This window comes from Cyprinus carpio, chromosome B22, assembly GCF_018340385.1.
Source record: "Cyprinus carpio isolate SPL01 chromosome B22, ASM1834038v1, whole genome shotgun sequence".
Taxonomy (NCBI): domain Eukaryota; kingdom Metazoa; phylum Chordata; class Actinopteri; order Cypriniformes; family Cyprinidae; genus Cyprinus; species Cyprinus carpio.
The window spans coordinates 35,047,888-35,060,162 of record NC_056618.1 but is presented as its reverse complement, the minus strand read 5'-3'; the positions used below and the strand labels follow the sequence as shown (position 1 = coordinate 35,060,162).

At 37.7% G+C, this 12,275-nt stretch overlaps 1 protein-coding gene across 1 annotated transcript in view; it reads left to right on the top strand.

Annotated features, from left to right (window-relative positions):
• Positions 1–4,650: 4,650 nt before the first annotated feature.
• LOC109059041 (potassium voltage-gated channel subfamily H member 1) overlaps positions 4,651–12,275 on the top strand; it is a 40,489-nt gene continuing 32,864 nt past the window's right edge. The window contains 6 exon segments of the mRNA XM_042748850.1: positions 4,651–5,207; positions 6,569–6,692; positions 6,902–7,008; positions 7,093–7,221; positions 7,459–7,577; positions 8,741–9,133. Of these exon segments, the coding sequence (XP_042604784.1) occupies positions 5,135–5,207; positions 6,569–6,692; positions 6,902–7,008; positions 7,093–7,221; positions 7,459–7,577; positions 8,741–9,133 (945 nt within the window). The 5' untranslated portion in view covers positions 4,651–5,134.

The following is a 12,275-nucleotide window of genomic DNA, read 5'->3' as shown; positions in this document are numbered from 1 at the left end:
GGTGGGTCAGTGTTTTTTATTTTTTTTATTTTTCTTGATTGTGTTTATGGGGTGCAGTCTAACATTTGTTAATGCTTCATTTAAAAAAAAAAAACATTATTTTTCACATAATTTACCTTTAAGTCAAGTCAAGTCACCTTTATTTATATAACGCTTTAAACAAAAAAGATTGTGTCAAAGCAACTGAACAACATTAATTAGGAAAACAGTGTGTCAATAATGCAAAATGACAATTAAAGGCAGTTCATCATTGAATTCAGTGATGTCATCATCTCAGTTCAGTTTAAATAGTATCTGTGCAATCATTTTCAATCAAGTCAATGACATCGCTGTAAATGAAGTGTCCCCAACTAAGCAAGCCAGAGGCGACAGCGGCAAGGAACCAAAACTCCATCGGTGACAGAATGGAGAAAAAACCTTGGGAGAAACCAGGCTCAGTCGGGGGGCCAGTTCTCCTCTGACCAGACGAAACCAGCAGTTCAATTCCAGGCTGCAGTAAAGTCAGATTGTGCAGAAGAATCATACTTGCCGTGGACTCTGGCTGCCTGTCAATTTTGATTCTTCTTGATCTCAGCACGGCCTTTGACACGGTTGATAATTCTCTTTTACTCTTTCGGTTGGAATCTGTGTTTGGTATCTGTATTGGTAACTGGTAACTTGGTAACTGTATTGAAGTGGTTCAAGTCTTACCTCTCAGACCGCAGACAGTTTGTCTCCATGGGTGGATACAAGTCTAAAATTGGCTCAGCCAAATTTGGGGTACCTCAGGGATCACTTCTGAGCCCATTACTCTTCTGTATGTATATTTTTCCTCTTGGCTATCTCCTTAGATCTCGTGGTCTTAATTATCACCTCTATGCAGATGACACCCAGGTGTACATTCACTCAAAACCGGGGGATTGTCCAGCTGTTGCTTTCCTGGAACATTGTATTTCTGAGATAAAAATATGGATGTCTCAAAATTTTCTTTGTCTTAACAGTGATAAGATGGAGGTGATGCTTATTGGCTCAACCTACCAACTTCGTAAGGCTGGACCTTTAACACTAACTGTAGATGTTTCAGTCTTGGAGGTTCAAACAAAATTAAAGAACCTGGCCGTAATATTTGATGCTCATTTAACATTTTACACAAAACTCCAAAAAACTCATAAAATCCACAACATAAATATTTCACAGAAATATCGCACCAAATTTTCCCCATACTGTCCTTTACTGTGGCCGATAAACTGATCAACACATTTTTCTTCTCATGCATCGATTACTGCAATGCTTTGCTTGGAGGTGTTTGAAAAACCACCCTAAATAAACTGCAGTATGTCCAAAATTCAGCCGCTCGAATCCTGACAGGGACCAGAAATAAAAAGCACATCACTCCAATTTTGGAATCCTTACACTGGCTCCCTGTCAGGTTTTGTATTGATTTCAAAATTGTTATGCTTACGTATAAGGCCTTGCATGGTTTGGCACCGAATTGTCAATCGGATCTTCTAACGGTTTACTTGCCTAGGCGGAATCTCCGTTCTTCTGATTCTGGCCTTTTGACTGTTCCCTCTACTCGTCTACATTCAACGGGTGACCTGGCATTCTCCTCCCTTGCTCCTAAACTCTGGAACTCTCTCCCCTATAATATTAGACATGCAGAATATTTTAATATGTTTAAATCATCTATGAAAACTGACTTTTTTAGACTTGCTTATCTGTGATTTGTATGATGCTAGGGGGTGGGGTATTGTTTTTCTGTACATTGTTTTTGATGTGTTTTTATTGTTACCTCTCTACTTTCTGTGCACTTTTAATCTTCGTATCCTTTTAAGTGAAAAGCGCTTTTACAGGTGCTATATAAAAATAAATGTATTATTATTATTGTAACGATTAGTCCACTGAAGGCGAGTGTAGATGAACCCAAGTGCAGTTTATTTACATAGATGTAATCCAAAATCCAAATAATAATCCAAACAAGATACACAGACTTGACGTGGCATGAACAGACTAGACTCACCGACAGCAGGTTACAATATTACATTAATACATGACCAAGCACAATGGCAAAAACATGACTACTTATACAAACAATACAGGTCACATGACAAGAACAAACCAATGGGAAACAGACACATGACTAAGACAACCAATGAGTAAACATAACTGATAAATCACATGACAAGACAATAAACCAATCAGCACATGACACAAGGAACAAGGCAGAGATTCATGAGGGCAAGGGAAGCATGACACAAACAGCAAAATCAAAAAATAACAAAATAAAAGACATGAAAACATGAACATGAAACAAACCCCAAGACAGACCTTACAATTATTATTAAGAGAGGAGAGGTGACAGACAACTTCAAACCTGGTATGTCACCCTGTACTGGTTTTCTGTATTATGGCACATGTGCAGTAAGTGCTGAATGTTACATGTATACCAGTGAACAGGCAGTAAAGCTGAGTTGTTAAAAAGGCTCGTGCCAGTGTCATTGTTTAAAGCAGTGCACAGTCATCTCGTGAAGATTTAACAACCAGAAACTGCAACAGTGGCTTTACAGCTCATCAGTCACCACTCGAGGTTGCAAGAAAATACTTAGACAAAACCCTCCAGTTTAAAAGAACACACTCAAAAATGCTTCTCCTCTTTGCTTCAATTTGTTTTCTTCTGTTTTTCACACATATTTCTATCATGAGTGCCGCAAACACGAAAAGACTTCAAGCACCATTCCAGCTATTTGCAGTTCCAGTTTTAAATGAACACAATCCAGACAGTTTAAGAGTTGTCACTTCTCTGCACTTCGATTCTGTCCCTGAGAGTACATAGCACATGGTATGATTTCTACTAATAATTCAATATATATTCAAATCAGTTGCCAGGCCACCAGAATTTCTTCCGTGCTCCCAATCCGGCGATTTGCATGCACAATATAGGCTATACTCTCAAAATGTTACTTTAAACTTGTAATTGTTATGATTTAATTCTCGTAATTTTGATTTTATTCTCTAAATATTTTGATTTATTCTCATAATTTGGACTTAATTTTTGTCAATTTCATCTTTATTCTCAAAATATTTTGACTTTATTCTCAGAATTTTGACTTCACTCACATAATTTATTTATTTTTTCCTCAAAATATTAAGACCTTAACAATTTGGTAATCTTAGATTTTTGTTTAAATGTGGCACTTAAACACAGTCGTATATTAATCAAACACACTGCAGCGTCACGATGACTAGTTTAGAGCACTGACACCCTGTGATGAAACAATCACATATGTTTACCAGCCACTGCTTTCTCAGATTGGTTTATGTGGGATTAAAACTTCAAGTTCCGTTGAGTTTGGAAAATTTTGCACACAGTAATCATCAAAATATATCTTCTCCTGTCTCTGAAAATATCTAGATTTTTTTATCTGCCAATATCTAGATTGGCATTTAAAAGTCAATTAGATGATTATAGCTCATTGAAAATATACATAACTGGAAATAACTGAGCAGTATTATTTCAAAACAGAGATGCTTCACAAGGCTCAGTACAAGAAGTCCATTACCCCCCACCAAGAATTTCCAGTGATATCATTGACTTGATTGCACAGATACTATTTAAACTGAACTGAGCTGAATGATGACATCACTGCATTCAATGATAACCTGCCTTTAACTGTAAAAATAGTGTTTACTATTGTCATTTTGGGTTATTGATAAACTATTTTTCCTAATTAATGCTGTACAGTTGCTTTGACACAATCTGTATTGTGAAAAGAGCTATATAAATAAAGGTGACTTGACTTGACTTGACTTGACCAAACTCACCACACACGCTTTAGGACATGGTTGTCAAATTTTAGCTCCTGAAGGGCCGCAGCCCTGTAGAATTTTTTTTCCAACCCTGCTCCAACACACATACCATGTAGTTTTCAAATAAGGCTGAAGAATTTGATTAGTTGGATGAGGTGTGTTTAATTAGGGTTTAATCTAAACAGGAACTGAGTTTGACATCTGTCATTCTCCTGGACTGTCTGTGTGTGTTTTTCTCCCCATGTGCTCTCAGTGACCCAGTTTCTGTCTCTCGTTGACTGTGTTCTTGTGATTCAGGTGTGTCATGTTAATTGTCCTTATTAGCCCACCAACCTGACCAACAAAAAGATATATTATATGTATATTGCCTGTTTCGCCATTCCTTGTTGCTGAAAGTTAACCAGCTGGTGTCGCTGTTGGACATTTCTAATAACACCCCTGCTTTAGAGGGTCTGTTAAATTTCAATGGGCTCAGTGAAGGAAAGAGAGACGCAGACTCCCGCTGTAAGTTAACCTGCTGGTGTCGCTGTTGGACAGTATTACTTTAGAAAAACGAATTATACACTTTTTATGTCATATTTTGTAATATTTGATTATTATTATTATTATTTTTAATTATGATTTTTTTTCTCATTCATGGATTTTGAGGAGACACTGTATATATATATGCGTGTGTGTGTGCGTGTGCGTGTGTGTGTGTGTGTGTGTGTGTGTGTGTATATATATATATATATATATATATATATATATATATATATATATATATATATATTTATATATATCACTGCTAAACCTAAACCTTACCTGAAAGCGCTATTTTATTTAAACCTAACAAAGCACTATATATTTTTAAAAAACTGTCAGTCAATCAGTCAATCAATCAATCATTTAATCAATCAATCAGTCAACAAACACTACTAACTCATCTAGACATTGTGTAATTAACATGTAAGATGTCCAGACACTTTTTGAAAGATAAGCAAGATGGAGAAATTAATCCAAACAAACACAGATTTCAGTGTTTGGACCTCTGAGGAAAAAAACAAAAAACAAATTGTAAGACTTCATGTCAGGTTTTGCTTGGTATTCTGTAGTTCTCTCTCTCACCAACAGATGTCTCTGTTGATCGCTGATAGTGAGACGCAGCACATGTTAGCTCTCTTTACACAGATGTTGTCCATATGAGACTCTGGTTGGCTCTTCAGCAGTAGGGGGGGCTCGAGCAGCCTGTGCTTACATCCTGAAACAGGATTATATCCTCTTTACTCTGGCCATAATCATGTAGGCTGCGTTCAGGCGGGAGCCAGCCTCATCCTCACACTGATCTCAGACCGTATGGGGAGCAGGGATGGCCGGGGGACGCAGAGGACTGGTGGCCCCTCAGAACACTTTTCTGGAAAACATAGTCCGCCGCTCTAATGGTGAGAAAAGCCTTTCACAATTTTTAACTGGTGAAATAATTTATTGTGCAACATTACAATCAACTTACTCCACGTGATTTAGCTATGCCTTTGGAGTTTATCATAACCTCATATATAACCATTCAGTTCTCTGGGTTTCATAAATCTGTTGTATTCCAATTATTTATTTCATATGTTTTATATGGCATTTCATGCATTAAATTATCTATTTATTGAAACTGTTGTGCTTCTGTATGTATATATACATATATATTCTGTATGTATATTGTATGCAATTTTAAGTTTTAGGGTTGATTAATTTGGGAATAAAGAAAGAGTCTTAATCATTTTGATAAGTTTATTAAAAGGTGCTTGTTCTTGCTGTAACTCACTTTTTACTTTCAACTTTTCAGTTTGGACATTTTCTCATAGACAGACAGGTATATAGCTGATGTTTTAATGATAACCATTCCCAATGACACATCCATATTTTATACCATTACAATCAATTTATGCTTTGACAACCTCATAATTCATACCCAGAACATTATGTTGTATTTCTATTTTCACTTAATTGCTTCTCTGCATATTAAACTGTTTGTGTGCTCAGTTTTATTATACAGTAGTTACATAATCAAGGGAATTTTTTAGAGGCTGCAATACTCTAACAATAAGGATATTTGCATTAATAGAGATCTATGTTCTGCACTGAAGATTAATAATGCTGAAAACTGATAAGCTACTTTTATAATTGTGCCTGCTGGTGAATAGGACAAACATGTAAAAAAAAAAAAAAGGTAACTGAGTTTGTGGTGCTTCTTGTGGTGCTATCAGCCAATCAGCATCATCATGACTGTCATGATGGCATCTACAAGAGCGCTAAGCTAACCAAAGATAATAGCCAAATTATCTCCTTAAACCTGAGATTAATAAATACAATCACAGACACAATGGATTACTATGTGTTAAAGTAACAAGCCCAAAAAATATCGCAAATAGTTTACAGTTGTTTCCACAATTCACCCATGGAATTGTTTATTTCTTCAATAGTAAAGGTGCGGTCACATTTACTCCTGTTCAGTGAATTTTTGTGGGCGAAATCCAGTCATTTCAATAGGAATCACCATGGTCGTGAATGTCGCATGAGGGCGAAAGGTTTCCCCAGAGATGTCAAATTGATTACATGAATTGGCTGTGTTGACCAACAGAAAGCTATGCTTAGTTTTTCAGAGCTTCTGTTTGAGCCGTGATTCATGCACTACTACTCCAGTAATGGAAGATGAATCATTTTTTGCCCTGAGAAATTTCACTGAAAATGTGATTGCACCATAAGGCCAATGTTGTATCAGAATGAAATATAATGTTTCATTACTTCCTGGCAGACACCAATTTTGTTTTGGGGAATGCCCAGATACTGGATTGGCCTATTGTCTACAGTAATGATGGATTCTGCAAGCTCTCTGGATACCATCGTGCTGAAGTCATGCAGAAGAGCAGCACATGCAGGTTCTTCCCTGTTTTCTTCATTTTATATATATGTTATATTAGTGTCAGTGAACAAACTAGGACCCTAAACCATGTAAAGTAGACTCATTGCAAACTCCAGCTGTGAAATCATGTTAGTCTCTCCCATATGAAAAGGCAACATGGCTCACAGCTTGAGTTTATTGTTATAGAGATTATTGGTTACGTATGCCTCTGTGTCCTTATCTCAGCTTCATGTACGGGGAGCTCACTGACAAAGAAACCTGCGAGAAAGTCCGCCAGACCTTTGAGAACTACGAGATGAACTCCTTTGAAATACTCATGTACAAGAAGAACAGTAAGTTGACAATTTGCAATAATCCGAAAGAGTTCATGCTTATCATATCTGTCAACTACTTAAAAAATATTGCTGATATTGCAGGGATGCCAGTGTGGTTCTTCGTCAAAATTGCTCCCATCCGAAATGAACAGGACAACGTTGTCCTTTTCCTCTGTACCTTCAGTGATATCACTGCATTCAAGCAGCCTATTGAAGATGACTCGTCTAAAGGTTTGATTTGACACACTTCCCATCACCCCAGGTGTTTCATTACATGTAAATTTCCCATCAGGAAAGTGAACGTTTCAAAAGATAAATGTTTGTACATAAAGGGTCCAGTGGTACCTTTTGTACCTTTTTTCTGAGAGTGCATAGACTAATTTATCATCATAGACAGAAACCATTTTAAAAAAAATGATTTAATAAACACTGACCTTACATCTCACCTTTTTTTTTCTCTGTTAATAGGCTGGGGTAAGTTTGCTCGTCTGACACGGGCGTTGACGAGCAGCCGTGGAGTTTTACAGCAGCTGGCTCCGACTGTGCACAAAGGCGAGAGCGTCCACAAGCAGTCCCGTCTGGCCGAGGTAAATAAACATGTTTGTGTGTGTGGCTACATGTGTGTCTGTGTGTCCAAGCACTTTCATCAAAGGACTGCTCTACCCATTTATACCTGAGCACTCTCAGCCAAGAGTATCTGCTGCGATCCCAGAAGCCCCTCTGCTGTCCTGAGATAAATCTCCAACATGTGCGGCTGCTGTTCACGTAACACACTCCACATGAAGGTCTCCCTTTAGTTTCTACATCAGCTCTGAAGCCCTTTCTGAGCACATTCTGATTCTGAGGAAGCAGTGGACAACATTTGATAAGACGATACAGCCTCCTGTGTTTATAGCGAGTTATAGTGCTTGGTTATGTGGCAATAAATAAAAATTTTCTTGTTCCAAAAGCTCAACCGATAGATCACAGCACATAAGTTTTATTCCTAGGGAGTCCTTCAGTTGCTGCTGAACTGATTTTGACTTGCAACAAATGACTATGAAGCAGAGGTGTGCTTTAGTTACATTTTTAGTAGACTACAATATTTTTTACATCTATGCATAAATTTGTATTGCCTTGCATACTGCTATTATTACCTACTGCATGCTCTGAGACAAATGATACTGGCTCTTCACAGCGGAATCTGGGGCAAATTCACTAAACCATTGCACAACTTCTGTATGCAGTAATTCAATACAAAACTAAAAATCCTTTAGCAATCATAAAGTAAGTATACTTCATTTCATGCCATGCACAAATTAAGATATGCACACTTAAGTTTCATTCTGTGCTATTTATCTTCACTAAGGTTATCCCAGTAAAGTACACCAGATCATGTTAGTCTGCTGTATCTTCCATGACCTAGCAAGATAGAACTTATTTTTTTTTTTCACATTAGGATATTAGTAATCGTGTTATACAGTGATGTTAATACCAGTCATAAATTGAAAGTATGTCTTCTCATTTGTACTTGGCTTAAGTTCTTTTGAATAGAAGCAAGTGTATTTATATCTCCATTCCCAGATCCATGCTGTCATTATCTCAAAGGTGTGGAAACTGTCCCATCCTGACAGTCTCTCTTTTTTTTAGAAGTTTGTGTTCAAATACATCAGGATGGAGTTTGTTGAAAGAGGAAATGTTCTCCTGCTGTCTCCCATAATGTTCATAACTTCTGTTCAGACAGTTATGTCTTCTTCTTATTACCCATCAGGTATTGCAGCTAGGCTCTGAAATCCTTCCGCAGTACAAACAAGAGGCTCCAAAAACACCTCCTCACATCATCCTGCACTACTGCACCTTCAAAACTACCTGGGACTGGGTGATTCTCATCCTCACCTTCTACACGGCCATTATGGTCCCCTACAACGTGTCCTTCAAGACCAAGCAAAACAACGTCACCTGGCTGGTGGTAGACAGCATTGTGGATGTGATTTTCCTGGTGGACATTGTGCTCAACTTCCACACCACTTTTGTTGGACCTGCTGGAGAAGTGATTTCAGACCCAAAGCTCATCCGGATGAACTATGTGAAGACCTGGTTCGTCATTGACCTCCTCTCCTGTCTTCCTTACGATGTCATTAACGCCTTTGAGAATGTTGACGAGGTGAGTTTTCTTCTCTACACTGTCAAACGCTTGTCAGTTGGTCAACATCCTTAAATCTACCCCTAAAAGATATATTGTGCACTTCTTGTTAATGTTTAAGTCAACATCATTCAAAATCGTTTACCCAAGCAGAGAAACTGGCTCGGTTCTTCCACGGCTTTTTTTTTTTTTTTTTTTGGTCAATAAGTTGTTACCAAAATTGAGTTTTCTGATTCTTGCCACTGTCACATTTATCTTGCTCACTTAATACTAGACCTTAATCCAGAGAATCACCCACATCATTGTTATATATTATTATTGTAAAGCGCTTTATTTGTTTGTTAAGCACTTTAAAAGGTATTTAAGACACATAAGTCTGACATCTGTAAAGCTGCTTTGAAACTGTGTGCATTGTGAAAAGCACTATACAAGCAAATTTGACTCAACTTGACATATGTATCTTAGTAACAAGATATGCAATGTACCGAGTAACAATGAACCCTTAACGTACTAATATGAACATTTTAGGGGTAAACACAGTACAAAAATGTCACTGAAGGTACTATCCCAAAGATTTTCTTCTCAGCGTGTAAAGTTGCAAGGCTGCTGTGCTATTAACAAACAAACTAAAACAAACAGGAATATTGAAGTGGTGTCTGCAAGCCTTGTCAGTCTCAATCTTTCTGCTGAAATTGCATTAATGCCTCACAGTCAGTCTTGATGGCTTTTCCGCACTGAAGCAGGATTTTCAGGATTGATTTCATCCTAGCATGTCAGGTATTTCCCTCTGGACATCTGTGAATGAAGCTGGCAGTGATTTTCTGTGAGTGATATTGCTACATCATGCATAGATTCTTTAAATCGTTGCGGTTTACCTCAGAAAGAAACCGCCACAGGAGACACAGGCTTTAGACCCTCCTAACATTCATCTGTCTTTTGGTCCCAGCAGCCATCATTACCAGTGCTGTGCTGCGTCCAGATCATTCAAGCAAAGCTTCACTTCCAGCTTCTGCTGAAAACATTCTCGTCAGGTATTAGTGGGTTTGTAATTGAGAAGCTTTTGCAAGTCACCACATGGGATTTTAGTCCCTCCATGGAGAAGTCTGTATGTTCACAGTCAATAGGCACATTCGTGCTGTAAGAAAGCCTAGAAACCTCTAGCTGAGAAGACATATGTGATTGTTAATATATAAGCCCATCTACATTAGTACATTGTGTCTGTGACTTAAAATCAGCAGCTACAGTACAAGACTTATTATCCCCACTCAAAAGCAATGTCACGTAGAAGTCATGCTCATTAGTGGCTTGTGTATTGTGATCCAGTACAGAAGCCCACAGCAACAGCATGTGTGTTCTGTATGTAGACTGGAAATACGCCAACCGTAGGAGCCACGCAGTTGAGTATTTGTTGTATTAGTTGTAATTGAACTATAGACATTGATATTCTCTGAATACTGGAATAGGAAAGACTTTCATAATCCAGGGATCCTTAGAGTGAGGGATTCAGGATTCTTTCAGGAGTGACTGTGGGTGACAGATTGTGTTCGCTCTGTACAAACAGCACTTTAATGGCATTGAGATGTTGGAACAGGACACTCTTGCACTGACTCTTGTATATCGTAAAATGTCTAGGTGCCATAAACATTTACCAGCTACAGATTGTGTCATGTTTTTTAGTAGAACAGTCTAGTAGTTTATACTGTTCTCAACTGTCTGTTGGGGGAGCATCAAAATAAGGTTTTACCAGATATTAAGATGACAGTCTACTAATAGTCTAATGACTGCTTGTTTACACAAAGTTACAAATATAAAAATACATAAAAACAACTACCAAAATAAAGTGTTACCAGAAATTTTTACCAGATTTTTTTCTAGCAAGTTATTAGACATTAAATTTTAATTTTAATTTTCTTTAAAATAATGTGCACAGATGTATAATGTGTACACACTGAGAAAAGGAACTGGTAGTGAGAAAGTAAATTGGGTGACTTTCAATTTCATGTTAACTTTAAGTACCACACACAACCTGTCAGGTGCTGTCCTTGGTCTTGATTTTAGCACAGACTCGTTCATTTAATCCCTCGTTAGGAAGTGCACACTCAGAGCTTTAGTTTCTGGGGCTTTACATAGCTGTCAGGCCACAGTAGCAGAGCCTGCAGCAGAACAGAAGTGTCAGAGCAAGAGATTACAGCACACACACACACACGGTCCTCTTTCCCACAGCAGTAGCTGAAGACGTCTGTGCTGGGCACGTCAACATCAGTTATCCATTCTTTCCTTGCTGATGCTGCTGGCAGAGTACAGTTAAAGCCCAGCCACTCTGATACAGGGTTGAGGATCTACTTCCAATTCTACATAAAATTAAAACTGGTTGGTTTAGAGTAATTAAAATATAATTTAGGTTTAGTAGAATAAGTTGACATGTACTTGCAATGTTACTTATAAGTCAGTAGAATCTTTCATGGAGGAGCATGGGAATAAAGTGCTGGCAGATATTAAGCAGACAGTCTACTAATACTCTAATAACTGTTACAAAGTTACTTATTGTCAACCAAATGTCTAAAGGACACCATCAAAATAAAGTGTTACCAAACTATTTATTATTAAGGGGCCATGAACTGTCTTTGTATTTTATTGTGTACTGTTCAAAAAACATAATAATTTAGAAGTAATAGGTTATTTTCTGTCCTGTTTTTAAACCCCCTGATCAGAATGCTCTGTTTGAATAGGCGTGGAGGATTGTAGACTCTAAAGTAAACACCCACTGATATGATTGTCTAATAGTTGTGTATGTTTTGACAGCCTTCACAGATGGATGTTGCTGCAATTTAGGTTAAAATGCATAAATAACTCAATACTGTACATATCAAATGATCTGTAAGAATACACAAAGCGATAGTGATCATGTAATGAAAACAGATCTCAGCTCACAGTGTTGATGTCAGATCCAGTATCGTCATTAAAAATAAAGTCTATTCACTATATCCTAACGTTGGGATCAGAAGGAAGGTGATGCAAAGTCTGTTTTTCTACAACTTGTCACTGCACAGCATCTTGTTGTCTTCGAAGCATCTTTATTGTTTGGCTTCTGCATAGACCTGGCATCTGCCTTTCTTTTTATTTACACTAAATGCATGAATCGGGGCTAAACAAGAAGTGATGT